Genomic DNA, 19,685 nt, shown 5'->3' on the forward strand with positions numbered 1-19,685 from the left:
ACTATGAATGTGTGGAAGTCTTTCATGCAGGCCTCTCGCTGGGAATCACTTGTCCTCTGCCGGCCTCGCATTGGCCATACGTGCCTAACGCATAGTTACCTAATCCGCCTCGAGGACCCACCTCAGTGTCGCTGTGGCTCCCAAATGACAGTCGCCCACCTCTTGCTGGACTGCCCTCTTTTAGCCGCTCTGCGGCAGACTTTTAACTTTCCCAGCACCCTGCCTTCGGTGTTGGGCGACAATGCCCCCACAGCAGCTTTAGTTTTACGTTTTATCCGTGAGAGTGGGTTTTATACTTCTATGTAGGATTTAGCGCATGTCCTTTGTCAGTCTGTCCCCTACAACCTAGTGCTTTTAGGGTGGAGGTTTTAATGTGTTGCACAGTGGCTGGCTTCCCCTTTTTATTCTCGTGGTTGGCCAGCCACTGTAATCTGCTTTCATGTTTCTCTCTTCTATTTCTAGCGTCTCTGTTGTTTCCTTGTCCTGTTTTGTTCCTTTTACTGTTAGTTGCCTTCCCTTAGATCTTCTGGCTTTTACTTTCTTTCCGTTTTGTGTTATATGTTTCGTCCGTTTTATTCTCACCCTTGTGGCACTGTTTTATTAGGAACAAGGGACCGATGACCTCTTAGTTTGGTCCCTTTTCCCGCCTTTAAACCAAACACTCGCCCGTAGTCTGCAGTATTCTTTATGGAGGACTTAAAGGATACGGCACTGAGAACTTCGGCTTTGCAATAAACGTACGTAGATGTCACCTTTCTCGTCTGGTGTCATGGACTTGATGCTTTCAGTAGATTTTTTGGACCACTTCAACTGTCTTCAGCCAGGGATTCAATTTATCATGGAAGTCGAAAGTAGAGGGAGTCTTCCATTTTTGGACGTAATTATTTACAAAAAGCAAGAAATACTCTGGGGCATATGTTCACCGAAAGTCGACACGCATCGGTCGGTATCTGCTGGCTTAGTTGCCATCCACCATACCAACGCAATGGCGTCCTTAGGATTCCAATATGCAGAGCACATACCATTTCCGACGCGGTCAGTTTGACCCAAGAACTTGCACATTTGATCGAAGTTTTTGAGGAGAGATTCTACAGACTACGGAGTTTGGACCATCCCAGGAGCAACATAAACAGGAACATGGATCCGTGGTCTTTGAGTTACGCCGGAGACAAATCGGTTAAAAACAGGAACAATTTCAAAGTGTTTTAACATTACGTGGGTGTTACCTCCACCTTTCAAAATTCGAGCACCACAGAAAGATGATTTGGGGCTTAAGAAGCCCGGCGTATACGAAATTCCATGTCAGTGTGGGAAGGTCTCAGTTCAGGACAACCAGAAAAATTGCCTAACCAAGGGACAGAGGATGAAATCTGCCGAGATGATAACTGCCAACACTCCCGGTTTTTGGAACATTGTTCATAAAGACGCAATTGAAATTAAATTCGCAGACAATATGAGTAATAGAGACAATCTTTTTCTCTTATCAAGGCATGCAGACCTGTGCTATACCGCACCAAAACAGAACGTTCTTCGGTGCGGGCAGTCAGAATGTTCCAAAGTAGTGTTTGCGTGCTGTATATCGTTGCAACCGGCATTTTACTAAGGTCGGCGCCACATGCGCAGTCATGGTCAGCAGCTGTGATGGGCGGCAGATGTGGTGTGCATGGTACGGACGATCATGTAGGACGACCATTTGCAACCTTGGAATCAGTTTTTAGAGGGATTCATCAGCAATAGCAGTGTTCTCCTGAAGATGTCAGACTGTTCGGTAGCCGAAATATTGAATCACGTTGTTTTCAGGATCGGGCAGCAGAATCGGAGGAGAGTGTCAAGATGAAGTTAGCAATAAGCTGTAATAATAATAATGTACAAATTCATCATCAGACTAAAATATGCTGAATCAATGCGCTTCTCAAGGCCTGTAAGAACATTTAAATTAAGTGGAACCTGTCTCAAAGTCGAGCAGTTCCCTCTATTAGGTATTAAACCAACCAATTCTCTTTTACTCGTTTGAAATCTACTTCTTTTATTCAGTATCTGATGATCTTTGTGAATATTAATAACAAGTTAATGAAATATATTTTCAGCATATTCTACCATTGTCTTCTTACGATTGGCCTGAAGCTCCCATATTCTTCTTAATAACTGCCTTGCTCCATACGAGATCCTTATTTTACTCTTGAATAGTTGCTAGTTTCTTACATTTTCCTAGTGGTTGAACTTGCTGTTTGTCTTAGTCAGTTGGGGTATGGCTACATGTTGCCAAATAAGTTGCCATTTTCGTTTTCCTATTCCTGCCTGATGAATCTTCATTTCTAGTCGTGTATCTACATTGTAACCCATGGGAATTAGTAAATTACCGTTTGACTTTCACCATATAACATAGTCGCTACTGAAAGGCCGAACTTAAGGTTATTTCCTAAAAATTACGTCTCGTAAATGCCTTTCCTCAGTGGAATGAGGAGGAGATCAATGTTTAATGTCCCGTCGACAACGAGATCATCAGACACGGAGCAAAAGCTCGGATTAGGGAAGGATGTGGAAGGAAACCGGGCGTTCCCTTTCAAAGGAACCATTCCGACATTTGCCCAAAGCGATTTAGAGAAATCACGGAAAACCTAAATCAGGATGGTTGGGCCCGGATTTGAACCGTCGTCCTCCAGAAAGCGAATCCAACACTGCTCCACCTAGTTCAGTTCCATTAGTGGCAATGCTTTGCTGAAGAACTACGCAATAGCTCCTCATCACCATATCAACCATTACTAGAAGAATGGTCCCATGACCTCCCAGATTGCCGCTGTAAACTCATCAGTAATGTGGAGTAGCCGTGAAACAATTTCGTTTTTTGATGACACCACAGAAAAACCCTAAGCCCTTTCATGAAAGAACTGTGAATCTGGAAATGGAAAAAAGAACACATTGACACCGGTGTGTCAGACCCACCATACTTGCTCCGGACACTGCGAGAGGGCTGTACAAGCAATGATCACACGCACGGCACAGCGGACACATCAGGAACCGCGGTGTTGGCCGTCGAATGGCGCTAGCTGCGCAGCATTTGTGCACCGCCGCCGTCAGTGTCAGCCAGTTTGCCGTGGCATACGGAGCTCCATCGCAGTCTTTAACACTGGTAGCATGCCGCGACAGCGTGGACGTGAACCGTATGTGCAGTTGACGGACTTTGAGCGAGGGCGTATAGTGGGCATGCGGGAGGCCGGGTGGACGTACCGCCGAATTGCTCAACACGTGGGGCGTGAGGTCTCCACAGTACATCGATGTTGTCGCCAGTGGTCGGCGGAAGGTGCACGTGCCCGTCGACCTGGGACCGGACCGCAGCGACTCTCGGATGCACGCCAAGACCGTAGGATCCTACGCAGTGCCGTAGGGGACCGCACCGCCACTTCCCAGCAAATTAGGGACACTGTTGCTCCTGGGGTATCGGCGAGGACCATTCGCAACCGTCTCCATGAAGCTGGGCTACGGTCCCGCACACCGTTAGGCCGTCTTCCGGTCACGCCCCAACATCGTGCAGCCCGCCTCCAGTGGTGTCGCGACAGGCGTGAATGGAGGGACGAATGGAGACGTGTCGTCTTCAGCGATGAGAGTCGCTTCTGCCTTGGTGCCAATGATGGTCGTATGCGTGTTTGGCGCCGTGCAGGTGAGCGCCACAATCAGGACTGCATACGACCGAGGCACACAGGGCCAACACCCGGCATCATGGTGTGGGGAGCGATCTCCTACACTGGCCGTACACCACTGGTGATCGTCGAGGGGACACTGAATAGTGCACGGTACATCCAAACCGTCATCGAACCCATCGTTCTACCATTCCTAGACCGGCAAGGGAACTTGCTGTTCCAACAGGACAATGCACGTCCGCATGTATCCCGTGCCACCCAACGTGCTCTAGAAGGTGTAAGTCAACTACCCTGGCCAGCAAGATCTCCGGATCTGTCCCCCATTGAGCATGTTTGGGACTGGATGAAGCGTCGTCTCATGCGGTCTGCACGTCCAGCACGAACGCTGGTCCAACTGAGGCGCCAGGTGGAAATGGCATGGCAAGCCGTTCCACAGGACTACATCCAGCATCTCTACGATCGTCTCCATGGGAGAATAGCAGCCTGCATTGCTGCGAAAGGTGGATATACACTGTACTAGTGCCGACATTGTGCATGCTCTGTTGCCTGTGTCTATGTGCCTGTGGTTCTGTCAGTGTGATCATGTGATGTATCTGACCCCAGGAATGTGTCAATAAAGTTTCCCCTTCCTGGGACAATGAATTCACGGTGTTCTTATTTCAATTTCCAGGAGTGTATTTTGAGTTTTACATTGGAAAGGCCATTTAGATAAAAGTTACCGTTATCACATATCACTAGATTTGTCCGAAATGCGCCATCCTGGTCAGTTCTAAACAGTAATGTTACACGGAAATGTCGCTTACTCACAGGTATCTCCTGGCAGTAAATGTTAAGCTACTTGCAGTTTATAAAGATGAAACTTCAGATCTTCTTCCACAATCCTCACAAAGGCACACAATGGATTTATAATGTTTCGGAACTGGGCGAACAGATTTTTGTGCTTACGTTGCTGCGCTGCTCAAAGCCGTTGAATATTTACCGGCGTTCGAGCTTGTGCTTGACATTGTGCCTTGTGCCATTATTTGATCCACATGGATACTGTCCTTCCGTCTGGAACACGCAAATGGCCTTTTCCACGACGCTTTGCGAGTTGGACAGCCGCGATGTTCTACAGACCACAAAGGTGCTCCTATGCCACAGTACGCACCTGCACTGGCGAACTTCGCATACGGTACTGAACTGAATGGCATACTACGTGACACAACTACGTGTGGCAGAAGGCGCACCCACTTCTGCATCTTAGCTGGGCAGCCAGATGAAAATGTAGTATTTCCCGTGGCCACCCCACTCTTTCAACTTCATTTTACCAGCCCGTTTGAAATGTTTAAATTTAAATCTTGTATAATTTCCTTACTCTTAGATAAAATATACTTAATTTCATTTTTAGTTTAATTTTTTCGTATTGTTTATTCCGTATTTGTTTCCCTCTGGAGGAGGGTGTTAATCAACACCTCTGTAATATCTACCACCACATTAAAAATTTATCCATTGGCGAACCGTCCTTCAGTTTACGCCCCACTTTTAATTAAAGTCCTCCTATTACGGTTCTGTAGCAACATTAGCTCTCAATTATGAGGTTCTATTGTTTCTCGTGGAAGTTTCGTTCCTATATAAACACCATGTCGACATTGACTTCGGTGATTTCGATGGAAAAAGTTTAATTTTTAAAGTGTTACTATTCTGAGATTACTTCACTACCATCAATATTGTTCGTAATTTTCTTATTTCTGTAGAATATAAGCCGGCCGCGGTGGCCGAGCGGTTCTAGGCGCTTCAGTCCGGAACCGCGCGACTGCTACGGTCGCAGGTTCGAATCCTGCCTCGGGCATGGGTGTGTGTGATGTCCTTAGGTTAGTTAGGTTTAATTAGTTCTAAGTTCTAGGCGACTGATGACCCCAGAAGTTAAGTCGCATAGTGTTCAGCGCCATTTGAACCATTTTCTGTAGAATATATACATAAAAATCCTCCCTTTTCTATTCCTCAGTGGCTTGGATCCTATTTACTGTTCGATTTTTCGTTCAACTTTTTATAAGATGGTGTCTCGTTTTATTTTATTTCATTGCTTTCCAAATACGCCTTTTTTCAGGCTCCAGGTGTCTGAAATTCTTGCTTCCTGAATAAATAACGGCAAACAAGTGGATTTCTTCTAGGTCTAAGTTACTGTCTTCTAGCAAGCTTAAGGACTACACGGATTTACTTCTTCGGCCGTGTTTCAAGAACATTTCAGAATGTCCAGTTAAATGATTAAGTGACCTTCACATTCCATTTCAGGATTTGGCAAATGGAACAGACAACCTATTCTTCTCACCGATCAGTATACAAGTGATCCTAGCACTTGTGTTTCTGGGTGCTCGTGGAGATACAGCCAAGCAGATAGCGAGAGGTCTGCGTCTACCTGAAGACAGAAATGTGACAGAGGATGGATTCAGTGCTTTAACGAGTCGGCTACAGGTACAAATCGCTATCAGAATTTCTAAAATTTTATATCTTTGAATAGTGTAATATTCAGTCAAAAGTTATTTCACTGCAGACCCATTATCTCGATTTCAAGGGTCAGAATACAGGCATCCAACATATTTGGTCCGTACAAGGACTAGTTCAAAGAAAAGCTCGGCGAAATTAATTACCTTTAGTGGGATACAAGATCTATTAGTTTTGTCGTGGCTTGATACGTACGCTGTCACATTCCAAGGAGGTTGGTTGGTTATAAACCACGTCAACGTCCGCATAAACAAGTTGGTTGCAATATTTGCCATTTAGTGTAGGTTACTCCATCATAATGGTGGGGTGCAAGTTCTATCTCAATCAGGTGGTAGTTTGTGACGATCGTGAGAATTGGTCATGGTGATACACAGGGTGGTCAGAAACTCTGAAAAGCTTGTGAGGATATTGCGGGGTAGGTTGTGCTCGGAAAGAATTGTTAGGAAAACAATTTGTTGCTCCGTTTCCAAGTTATTTATTACAGAAATCAGCCAGTCAGGCCGTCGTGTGCGGAAATGCAAGCGGCCAGCCAGAGACGGTGTCGTAAAACGTGTTCTTCGTCTTGTTTCCTACAGCAGAGCAAGAGAGACAGAAAAATTGGACGTAGGACCGTAGTAAGGATCGAACCCGGGCCAAAGGCTGAGCAGTCTACACGCTGAGAGAACAACTGGCACTAATTGTATCCGTCAGGTTGCTTGATTCGAACGCACAGCGACCTGATTGGCTAACTTCAGCGCTAAATAACTCGGAAACAGCGCGAAGTATGCGCTTGTTTCTTGGCGCTACTTACTAGATAGTCGGGCGCTTTCTGACCATCCCGTACAACCCAAATAACGTTTGACCGTTTATAAGGCGCTATTTAATGCGGTTCTGTGGAACACATTGAAGACTCTGGTAGTCATAATTTTTCAAGGTGTTCATCACGTAATGCACACAAATCCTCTTGTGCCCAGAACCATTCTGCTTCTGTTTTGCTATGCTCAATACATTTATTTCAGTGGGTTTAAAGCCGAAATAATGGGCACTACGGCGACTACAGCAGTTAACATGAAATGTACTCGCAATTGCGAAGACGAGCAACTATCGGTTGTACAAGGGAATAACAATGAAAATTTGTGCAAGACCGGGACATGAACCCGGACTATCCGGTTATCGCGAGCGGTCGCCTTACCATTTGGCTATCTGAGCACGACCTGCTGGAAGACCCAAACTTCCGCAAGTCACACTTACACAGGAATTACATAACGCGTGTAAGAGTACAGGTTAGTACGCATGAACGAAGACTTTTGGAAGGTCGGGTCTGGCCTGGATAGTACACTGATAGCCAAAGTGGTTTAGGCGACCATTCGCGTAAAGCTGGAAATCGGAGTTAAGAGTACCGGTCTCGCGCAGATTTTCATTATGTTCAATCCGTTATACAGCTGATGATTGGTTGTATTTCATGTATTAGAGCAGCATAATTCACACAAGTAGAAGAGACTCCTAACACCTATTACGTTTCAGTTAGGCCTATTCCGTTTATACCAGGATTTGGGCAACGAAAACACTTTGATACTACACAGTCGGGAAAAAAAATTGCAGCCGCCTCCAGGACTTTGTTCAGTGGCACCAGGGAATTGTGTGTGCATACTTAGTGGTGGAGATGTTAGTCACATTCATCGGCGGTCAGATGACGCTCAGGACGTCTTTGCGCCCTCTGGCTCTGCAGGCAGTATCAGCACTGAGTAAAACGGTGAACAGTATGTAGAACATTAATTCTAGGGTACAAACATTACCCGTCGCAAGTAAGTATTCCTGCAGAATAACTTCAGCCACTTGAACACGGTCGCATTATGGACCTGCGGGAAGCTGGATGGCTGTATCGATGGGTTGATGTATGTGTTGGGTACAATGGACTGGAGTGTCGATGTTTTCAACTGTGGTCTGTGGAACACTGACACCAAGAAAAGGGGTCTGGCGAAGTACAAACGCATATACACATTTACGAATTTTGAGCCGTGGCCAACCGAACGTCATCCACAGAAGAAATCTGGGCACACTTCACACGTGATGTGGCAGCAACGACCATTGAGAACAGTCCACTTGCTGAACTACTAAGATGACCTCTACCTTTGTCCAGGCTATCACTGACACCATGACACCGCGCTGTCGCCGTCCGTCTTTCCCTTTCCGGATACACGTTCTCTCTTTGTACTGTATACATTCCATCGTCCACACCAATGGCACGAGCTGATCTCCTTCATCTTCTTGGTCAGCTTCCACCCCCATATTTGTTGGCTGGGGACTTCAATGCCCACCACCCGCTTTGGGGATCTCCACATCCTTGTCCACGTGGCTCACTATTGCTATACGTCTTCCACCAAGCAGATCTAGTTTGCCTTAACACTGGGGTCCCTACATTTTTGTCTGCCTCCACGACAAGTTTATCTCATTTGGACCTTGCGGTCGGTACTGTTCCGCTAGCTCGGCGCTTCGAATGGTTCGCCCTTGATGATACACACTCCAGTGACCACTTTCCGTGTGTCCTTAGACTGCAGCCTCAACTGCCATACATGCGCCCGCGACGCTGGAAGTTTGCTCAAGCTGATTGGACACTTGTTTCGTCTCTAGTGACATTCGATGACCGTCTCTTTCCCAGCGTCGACGATGATGTCACACATATTACCGACGTTGTTCTTACAGCTGCGGAACATTCAATACCACGCACCTCCGAATTGCCCCGGCGCCCCCCCAGTTCCCTGGTGGAACGAGGCATGCCGTGATGCAATACGTGAGCGGCGACGTGCTCTCCGCGTTTTCCGCCACCATCCTACTTTGGCCAACTGTATCCGATATAAGCAGTTCCGAGCGCGATGCCGTCGTGTCGTCCGCGATAGCAAGAAGGCAAGCTGGAAATTCTTTATTAGCTCATTTAACACCTTCACTCCCTCCTCAGAAGTTTGGAGTTGGCTTCGACGGTTCTCAGGCGCGCCTAGTTTCTCCCCGGTCTCTGGGCTCACTGTCGCGCATGACACATTAGTGGACCCCGTCGCAATTTCTAACTCGTTGGGTCAGCACTTTGCTGAGAATTCGAGCTCTTCAAATTACCCGCCAGCGTTTCTCCCGAAGAAACGTGCAGCGGAAGTGCGACCTCTTGCTTTCTCCTCTCAGAATCGCGAAAGCTACAATACTGTTTTCTCCTTGCGGGAACTCCAACATGCACTCTCTTCTTCTCGCTCCTCCGCCCTAGGACCGGATGGTATCCACGTCCAAATGTTGCTGCATTTATCAATCCATAGTCTGCGTTACCTCCTTCGCCTTTATAATCGAATTTGGACCGACAGTACTTTTCCCAGACGATGGTGGGAAGCTATCGTCGTTCCTGTTCCGAAACCTGGAAAGGACAAACATCTCCCCTCTAGCTATCGCCCCATTTCTCTCACGAGTAGTGTCTGTAAGGTTTTGGAGCGTATGGTGAATTACCGTTTAGCGTGGTGGCTGGAATCCCGCAGTCTTTTAACACCTGCCCAATGCGGATTCCGAAAGCATCGTTCTGCAGTTGACCGTCTTGTTGCTCTCTCCACTTATATCATGAACAATTTTCTCCGGAAACGCCAAACAGTAGCAATATTTTTTGATCTGGAGAGAGCATACGATACCTGTTGGAGGACAGGCATCCTCCGCACACTGTTCTCTTGGGGCTTTCGAGGTCGGCTGCCCCTTTTTCTTCGCGAATTTATGGCAGAGCGCACATTTAGGGTGCGGGTGAACACTACTCTCTCCCGCACTTTCTCCCAAGAAAACGGGGTACCCCAGGGCTCTGTGCTGAGTGTTGTACTGTTTGCCATTGCCATCAATCCAATTATGGATTGTCTCCTTCCTGACGTCTCGGGCTCCCTCTTTGTGGACGATTTTGCGATCTTCTACAGCTCTCAACGGACCATCCTTCTTGAACGACGTCTTCAAGGATGTCTCGATCGCCTCCACTCTTGGAGCATCGAAACCGGCTTCCGTTTTTCTCCCAGTAAGACCGTTTGTGTTAATTTTTGGCGAAGTAAGGAGTTTCTTCCGCCCTCCTTACATCTAGGTCCTGTCAACCTTCCGTTTTCAAACGTCGCTAAATTCTTGGGTCTTATGTTTGACAGAAAACTGTGCTGGTCCTCCCACGTTTCCTATCTTTCGGCTCGCTGTCTGCGATCCCTTAACACCCTCCGTGTCCTGAATGGTACCTCCCGGAGAGCGGACCGAGTGGTCCTTCTCCGCCTCTATCGCGCCTTAGTGCGCTCGAAATTGGACTATGGAAGCATAGTCTACTCCTCTGCTCGGCCGTCTATTCTTCGGCGTCTCGACTCTATCCACCACCGTGGATTACGTTTAGTGTCTGGAGCTTTTTACACCAGCCCTGTGGAAAGCCTTTATGCTGAGACTGCTGAACCTCCGCTGTCCAATCGGCGAGCAGTCCTTCTGAGTCGTTATGCTAGCCGTCTGTCTTCCATGCCTGCTAATCCAGCCCATGACCTTTTTTTCGACGCCTCCTTTGATGTAGGGTATGCAGGCCGCCCCTCCTCCCTACTACCACCGGGAGTCCGCTTCCGTCAACTGCTCCATTCTCTTTCCTTCCGCTTTCCTAAAACCTTCTTGACAACTTGGGGTACAGCACAGCCTTGGCTCCGTCCCCGGATCTGCCTGCTCCGTGACCTTTGTCAATTTCCCAAGGATGGTACCCCTTCACTTGTTTATCGTCGGGCATTTGCTGCTCTATGTGCACAAATGACGGACACCACATTTATTTACACCGTTAGGTGTAGGGAGTGCCTATATCGTTGACGACACCCAAAATCCCTTTCTGCTTCCCGACCAGTGTTCGGTTTATACTGCGGAGCTTTACGCTGTTCTCCAGGCTGTCCACTACATCCGCTGCCATCAGCGGATACAGTACGTTATCTGCTCAGATTCTCTCAGCTCTCTCCTCAGTCTCCAAGCTCTTTACCCTGTGCACCCTCTGGTCCACCGGATTCAGGACTGTCTGCGCTTGCTCCACCTGGGGGGCGTCTCGGTGACGTTCCTCTGGCTCCCGGGACACGTTGGTATGTGTGGAAATGAGGCGGCCGATATTGCAGCCAAGGCTGCAGTCTCTCTTCCTCGGCCAGCTATTCAATCGATTCCCTTCGCCGATCTACGGAGCGTTTTATGTCGACGTGTTGTTCATTTATGGCACAGGCATTGGTCGACACTTACCCACAATAAATTGCGGGACGTGAAAGCTCTTCCTTGTGCTTGGACCTCTTCCTCCCGAACGCGTCGTCGGGAGGAGGTAATTTTAGCTAGACTCCGGATAGGGCACTGTCTTTTTAGCCATCGACATCTTTTAAGCGGCGATCCTCCCCCACTCTGTCCCCACTGCTGTCAGCTGTGGACGGTAAGACACCTTTTAATTGAGTGCCCCTATTTTAATCCGTTACCCTCCCGTCTACAGCTATCGCCTGATACATCGTCGATTTTAGCAGATGACACGCGCTCAGCCGACCGCGTTCTCAAGTTTATTAGTGCCAGTGAAATGACGTCAGTCATCTGAAGCTTTTTTTGGGGATAACCAACCCCTTTCTGTAGTGGATTTTTAAGCCTTCCTTCTGCTTTTAGTTTCTCCAATTTTATGACTTTCGTTCCCATTGCTGCTGGTTTTCAATTTCGGTTTTTTGCTGTTTCCTAAGTCACGGACCGGGCGCTAATGACCATAGCAGTTTTGCGCCCTAAAACAAAAAAACAGAAAGAAAAGAAACCACGACACCGCCAAGCACGGCTACCCAGGTGCCGTGGAAGGGTCGACTGGAGAGCACTAACGATGGGTGTACTTGTGTATGGCGTACACTGTGAGCGGCTTGCCTAGACTTCAAATGTGATCGCGTATTGTAACTGGTCTCTCACAACATGATGTTCCTGCTTGGTGAAGTAATCAAGTAATCAATGACTGCTGCAATGCACAGGTTGTTATTCCAGTACTGCTCGCCTCTTCGACCAGAAGGTAATGTGCTGTCTCATCAGGACAGTGCACGTCCACATACGGCTGCCAGCGGCGCAACGTGCTTTCATGGTCTAAAGCAACGGCCCTGTCCAAAAAGATCACCAGCTCTCTAACCAATTGAACGCGCATGGGACATTGTATACAGGGAAATTTCTCTTTCTCCAGAGCCTGCAAGAAAAATTGCTGAATCTCAGCACAGCTTTCAAGGTGGCTGGGACAGTCTATCGCGGGATGCCGTTCTGTACCGAGTACCTTCAGGATCATTTGCCTTTGACAGTACACGCCTGCATTGGCGCCAGAGGGGAGACTGTGTGATGATGCCACTGTTTGGGCACCTTTTACTGTGACGTGTGGTTAATTTGAACCGAAATTATCACATACGTCTACAATGATAACCTGCCTGTCACAACGCTTGTCAATAACATGATCTCGCTCTTGAGGTTTTTTTTTCCTCTCTTTTCTTTTGTCGGCAGTGTACACAAGGAAAGGCGCTTCGTCCTCTGACGCGCTTCGTCCTGATTAAGCGAAAATAAACATTTGAATTTTCGTTAACCAAATTTCATTATCACTGACAAGTCAAAAGTGTTCTGAGAACTGAGTATGAAATACATTTTAATACTTAAGTTTTTGTGTGTTTTAATATTTCAGGAAAGTAACGACGTGCTGCTTAACGTAGCTAACAGGATATTTATTAAGAATGGTTTCAACATTAAGGAAGAATTCAACAATTCCGCTATTAGCTTCAAGGCTGGAGCAGAAGTAGTGGATTTTTCACAAGAGGAAGCAGCACGGAAAATAATAAATGACTGGGTAGAAAATAAGACGAACCAGAAGATAAAAAGTATAATCCCTCCAGGTAAGCAATTTTTCTTGTCCAGTTACTATTCGCACTAAGCATGACGCTGAATGATTTTCAGTTTTATTTTACTGTATTGATGGATACTTTCAACTTAACACCGTAACTACTTTAGTATGGTCCCCAGTTGAATTGTTTTTTGACCCACATGAGGCACTACGATCCATGGCAGATAGTAGTTTTTTTTACTACTGTTATTTATCACTTGACGCTGCGTTTGCGAATGGTGAGCGACAACATACATCAGTAAGCAGTTATGTATGTTAAACTTTCTTTCCCGTCATGATCATTTCACGATATGTATGTAGAAATAAGTGTGTTGCTTGACACTAAGAAGTTTTGCAAGTAAACGTATTCGTGACACTTCCCACTATTTCGGCGTGGCGCAATCGGGCAGTAGAAGTGAATTCGTTTCTAAAGATGATAGTTTTCGATGGATCTTCTCTATCGCTTGTCCTAATTCAATCCCTTAAGATTTCTTAACACACCAGAAATAATGTAACACCCAAGTGATTGTTATCGAGAGTTACTAAAGCTGCCTCCATAGAAAAATATTTATATTTCTTTAGGATGCAACTTCAACTAATTGCCAAATTTACTCTGAAGATGTCTACCGATGACAATATACTCGGATTCCGATACATTTCAGACATCATTGCATTTATGTGATAGGCATTCGGTGATTGTAATCCATCCAGATATGTTGGAAATTCGTTTCATACATCATATTAAGTTTCCAGATACTCTATTTAGGTCCTAAACTGTTAAAAAGTATTGAAAGTATTGCAATGTGTGGCATTTTCTATGCTCGGAGTCGATAAAATAAGACTCCTCATTCAACGTAGCGAGCTGCGAATCAAACTTCTGGGTTTAACCAGTGTAATGTCTTTCACTTTATGGTCGCCGTCGATTCCAGGTTCACTTGGGCTGTGAGCAATGTAAATACTGATAAATCAAAATATGTCTTCGTATCTCAGTATTTATTCTTCAAACGACTCCAGAAAGACGCTGACGACTGATGTCCGACGTGCTTACGCACAATTGCCAACCTACATTTTGTTGGAACTCAGAAAAATTAAAGGAATTTCTGGTCTAAGTGATCTACCACAACATTAGTTCCCTCTCACGAGACGCCTGGCATCTCTGTAGACTCAGTTTAAAGGTATCCCTCGCCCCCCACCAGTTCAAACGATGTGATATCACATCAACTTAATAATCCAACTAGGGTACTTAATGGCTACCGCTATTTTAATTTACGTTTGCAGAAAGTGTCTCCGTTGCATGTTTTTTGAATGTATGTTAATGGGGTAACAATCACAGTTGTGCCCACTATTCTTTGCGTATATCTGTCTGACATCGAAAAATTTTACTAAATTCTGAACGACTGAGAATAATATATATATATATATATATATATATATATATATATATATATATATATATATATATATATATATAGTGTGTGTGTGTGTGTGTGTGAATTTAATTCAGCTGATGCGTTTGAGTTAAATTAGTGTATGTAAAACGTGAAGTTTCTAAAAAAAAAAAAAAAAAATCCTGATTATCTTTGACAGCCGCAATCGACCTCGGTCGTTATGACAACACATGGCGTCCATGACAAACATCTGATACTTGCTGGCCATCTTACTACAATGTCTCCATGGGAACGGCGTCCGTATGTAGCAAGTACAGCCCAGAAGAGTGCGCCAACGTTCTACCAAATTTCGTATTATTCGGAATACGGTGCAACTGCTGTATAAATAACATAAATGATAATTCACATAATCCATGTGTTTATTTTACACACATTCTCTTTATCAAAGAGCCGATGTCATGGATATATTGCACTGGTTAAATCAGTTACTTCCGCCAGTTGGTACTAGAAGAAACAAGAGAAATGATTTTTAAATAGTTCTACAGTAACTACGAGGGCCGTTCAGAAAGTAACCTCCGGTTGATTTAAAAAAATACACCAAGTTAAATAAAAATATTTTAATGTATACATCTTACAACTACATCTTTGCACTATTTTTCAACATAGTCTCCATAGCGATTGAGGCACTTATCGTATCTCTTCACAAGCTTTGAAATTCCTTCTGCATAAAAATCACCCGCTTGTGCCTGGAGCCAGCCTGTGACCGCATCTTTGAGCTCTTCGTCGTCATCAAACCGCTGTGACCCGAGCCATTTCTTCAAATGCATGAAGAGGTGATAATCTCTTGGCGCCAGGTCTGGGCTGTAAGGTGGATGGTTGATAACGTCCCACTTGAAGGACTCAAGAAGGGCCGTTGTTCTGCGAGCAGAGTGAGGACGGGCGTTATCGTGCAAAAAAACGATACCGGAAGTCAGCATACCACGGCGTTTGTTCTGTATAGCCCGTCGTAACTTTTTTATTGTTTCACAGTACACGTCTTGATTAATGGTCGTACCACGTTCCATGAATTCAACCAACAACACCCCTTTGGCATCTCAAAACACCGTTGCCATCAGTTTTCTGGCAGAAAAATCTTGCGAGGCTTTTCTTGGTTTGGTAGGCGAATTTGAATGTGCCCACAACTTTGATTTTTCTTTTGTCTCAGGGTTCACGTACTTAATCCAGGTTTCATCACCGGTCACGATTCTGTTTAACAATGGTTCTCCTTCGTCCTCATAACGTGACAGAAAGTCTAATGCAGAGGCCATTCTTTGAGTTTTGTGGTGGTCGGTAAGAATTTTGGGCACCCATAGTGCACAGAACTTACGGTAACCCAATCTTGCTGTCACTATCTCGTACAAGAGAGTCTTAGAAATCTGTGGGAAACCAGTAGACAACTCCGACATTGAGAAACGTCGATTTTTCACGAACTTTTGCATCAACTGTCTGAACGAGTTCGTCAGTCACCAATGATGGTCTACCACTCCTCTCTTCATCATGAACGTTTTCTCGTCCACTTTTAAATAAACGTACGCATTCACGGACAACTCCTTCACTCATAACTCTTGGTCCGTACGCGGCACAAAGTTCACGATGAATAGCTGCTGCAGAATATCCTTTGGCTGTAAAAAACCTTATGACAGCACGCACTTCACATTTGGCGGGGTTTTCTATTGCAGCACACATTTCAAACTGCCACAAAAACTAAACTAGCGCAGGTACGACGTTCACTCGACCACGGCTTGATGCCGACTGACCTGTTGAGTGCGTGAACGCACAGATGGCGTCGCTACTCCCCCCACAACCCGCACTGTGACCAATCGGAGGTTACTTTCTGAACCGCCCTCGTATTTTTAACGAACTTTTCTATCCTATAGGCACTACTTTTTATGATTATTCACTTTTAGATAAACCGTATCTTCAAATGATACGTCATTTCCGCAAACTGTTGCTCATTGGGTGACGTTGACGTCATATAGCGCGCGCGCACGCGCACAATAGAACGCAGTGCTGCCTAGCCAACAGTAGCAGTTTCAGCGACTGAGTCTACTGACTGTTCTAGACATCGTCAACTTCAGCTGATGTGTAACGACTCTTCGATTTTAAGAAGTATAAAATACTTTGTCAATAACTTCTTCATGTACCTAGCAAGATCTATATTCTTACAGTGCTATTCTGAGGATTGCCTGAGACTAAGCGGAAACATGTCATTTTAAATAAAATAGCCAAGGCGATCTAGACTAATTTTTAGCAATTTTATATAACTTAAAAGATAGCCGTTCTCCGAAAATGTTACCAAAAATTGAACATGAGGTTCCATCTTCTTGCAACTGCTGTATAAATGTTACCTTCGAAAACGGTCTTTCAGTTAAATTTGAATATTGCACAACTGATTCTTTCGTTAGCTTGAGATATAATTTTGGAATTAGTCAAATGATATCGATCCCCATGAAACGTGTTAAACTATTATGGTCTTTAGTTGCTATAGAAGTGTGTGTGTGTGTGTGTGTGTGTGTGTGTGTGTGTGTGTGTGTGTGTGTGTGTGTGTGTGTGTGTCCGTGCGTTAACTCCGAACCGATTCTCGTGAAATAATTGTCCGTAACTCACATAAGCGTGATTACTAGGAAAACACTTCAGTCAGTTTAGATACCGTAAGAACAGTCTTGGTTGGACAAGACAGGTTTATTTAATCTACACATGTGACGCGTTTCGCCTGTTCTAGATATAATCACACAATCAAGGGAAATTACAAACTCATAAAAGTATAAATTGCTGTTCACGACAATAATAAACGAATAAATTGAAAATCACAGAAGGAAGTCAAAAATCGATTGGACTATGGAGCACAGGACACAAGTATGTTTCAGGGGTTGGTGGGGGAGGGGGGTGGTATTAATTATATATAAAATATTGCACCACGACTGAGCTTACCCAATAAAAACATTGCCAATCAAGGCAGGGGCTTCAAACGTAATTAAAAGTCCCATATAATAGGGAGACAACCGCCAGATAGACACAGTCGATGCTTCATTACACATCTGATAACTCTTCATACTCTTATCCAAGGCATCAAACGAGATCAAAAGTCCCAAAGAACTGGGGGAAAACAACCGGATAGCGACTGCGGTAGTTACGGAGTGATTTCAATCAGCGTATGTTGTTGAATCAGAACGTAAAGATCCACGAGAACCAACCGTAGTCACAACACTCGTATTTGTTCCGCCTTAATAAGCTGCAACACCACCACGGACAGCGGGCCGTTCGGCGAAGGACGAAATATTATTTCCACTGATACATATTGTGGTAGCGGTCCTGTGATATGTTCGATATACTGTTTGAACGGTGAAATAACTAATCTTGCAGCTGAAGGAAGGAAGGAAGGAAGGAAGGAAAAGATTCGCCAAGAAGCTGTTAATCCACCCATTAATAGCACGAAATTAGGGGCAGGAAACTCAAATACGTCCAATAAACTAAGAAATCCCGGGGTCTATAAACATAGAGTAGTTGTTAAACGACGAAAGAGCAAGTTTTGGAGATGAGATTCCGCACCCTATCCCGACTTAGAAGTAATAGCCGCTATCGACAGGGGATCTCAAGTTGATTCCGTATTTCTAGATTGCCGGACAGCTTTTGACACCGTTCCTCACAAGCGACTTCTAATCAAGCTGCGGGCCTATGGGGTATCGTCTCAGTTGTGCGACTGGATTCGTGATTTCCTGTCAGGAAGGTCGCAGTTCGTAGTAATAGACGGCAAATCATTTAGTAAAACTGAAGTGATATCAGGTGTTCCCCAGGGAAGCGTCCTGGGATCTCTGCTGTTCCTGATCTATATAAATGACCTGGGTGACAATCTGAGCAGTTCTCTTAGGTTGTAATGATGCTGTAATTTACCGTCGGTATCAATAGCAAAGCGATTTAGAAAAGATTGCCGTATGGTGTGGCAGGTGGCAGTTGACGCTAAATAACCAAAAGTGAGGTGATTCACATGAGTTCCAAAAGAAATCCGTTGGAATTCGATTACTCGATAAATAGTATAATTCTCAAGGCCGCCAATTCAACTAAGTACCTGGGTGTTAAAATCACGAACAACTTCAGTTGGAAAGACCACATAGATAATACTGTGGGGAAGGCGAGCCAAAGGTTGCGTTTCATTGGCATGACACTTAGAAGATGCAACAAGTCCACTAAAGAGACAGCTTACACTACACTCGTTCGTCCTCTGTTAGAATACTGCTGCGCGGTGTGGGATCCTTACCAGGTGGGATTGACGGAGGACATCGAAAGGGTGCAAAAAAGGGCACCTCGTTTTGTATTATCACGTAATAGGGAAGAGAGTGTGGCAGATATGATACGCGAGTTGGGATGGAATTCATTAAAGCAAATAAGTTTTTCGTCGTGGCGAGATCTATTTACGAAATTTCAGTCAGCAACTTTCTCTTCCGAAAGCGAAAATATTTTGTCGAGCCCAACCTACATAGGTAGGAATGATCATCAAAATAAAATAAGAGAAATCAGAGCTCGAACAGAAAGGTTTAGGTGTTCGTTTTTCCCGCGCGCTGTTCGGGAGTGGAATGGTAGAGAGATAGTATGATTGTGGTTCGACGAACCCTGTGCCAAGCACTTAAATGTGAATTGCAGAGTAATCATGTAGATGTAGATGTAGATATAGAACCACAGGCTGCGAAGTTCGGGGTTTCACTGATATTCGGACCTCAACGAGCACGGGGTCCCGGGTTCGATTCCCGGCGGGGTCAGGGATTTTCACCTGCCTCGAGATGACTGGGTGTTTGTGTTGTCCTCATCATTTCATCATCATCCAGGAAAGTGGCGAAATTGGACTGAGCAAAGATTGGATAATTGTACGGGCACTGATAACCACGCAGTTGAGCGCCCCACAAACCAAACATCATCATCATCATCATCGGACCTCAAAGCTTTGCAATGTAGCACGTATTTGGATAGAATAAGTACGAAATGGAAGAAACGTACAGCCGTCGACTAATAACAATAAATGGCCAGGTGCAAGTCTTCAAATTTGGCACGACTTCGGCGACTAGGGTGTCACCAATGTGCATACACTGAAGAGCCAAAGAAAGGGGTACACTTGCCTAACATCGACTGGGGCCCCAGCGAGCAAGCAGAAGTACCGCAACACGACGTGCATGGACTCGACTAGTCGGAAGTAGCGCTGGAGGGAACTGACACCTTGAATCCTTCAGGGCTGTCCATAAACACGTCAGAGTACGAGGGGGTGGAGATCTCTTCTGAACAGCACTTTGCAAGCCATCCCAGATA

The 19,685-nt window shown here is 45.3% G+C and overlaps 1 protein-coding gene across 1 annotated transcript in view; it reads left to right on the top strand.

Moving 5' to 3' along the window:
* The window catches only part of LOC124776854 (leukocyte elastase inhibitor-like), a 66,050-nt gene that overhangs the window by 21,021 nt on the left and 25,344 nt on the right, over positions 1-19,685 (top strand). Inside the window, exons 3-4 of the mRNA XM_047252025.1 lie at positions 5,910-6,089; positions 12,769-12,976. Coding sequence (XP_047107981.1) covers positions 5,910-6,089; positions 12,769-12,976 — 388 coding nt within the window. The remainder of the gene's footprint in view (positions 1-5,909; positions 6,090-12,768; positions 12,977-19,685) is intronic.

This window comes from Schistocerca piceifrons, chromosome 2 (assembly GCF_021461385.2).
Source record: "Schistocerca piceifrons isolate TAMUIC-IGC-003096 chromosome 2, iqSchPice1.1, whole genome shotgun sequence".
Taxonomy (NCBI): domain Eukaryota; kingdom Metazoa; phylum Arthropoda; class Insecta; order Orthoptera; family Acrididae; genus Schistocerca; species Schistocerca piceifrons.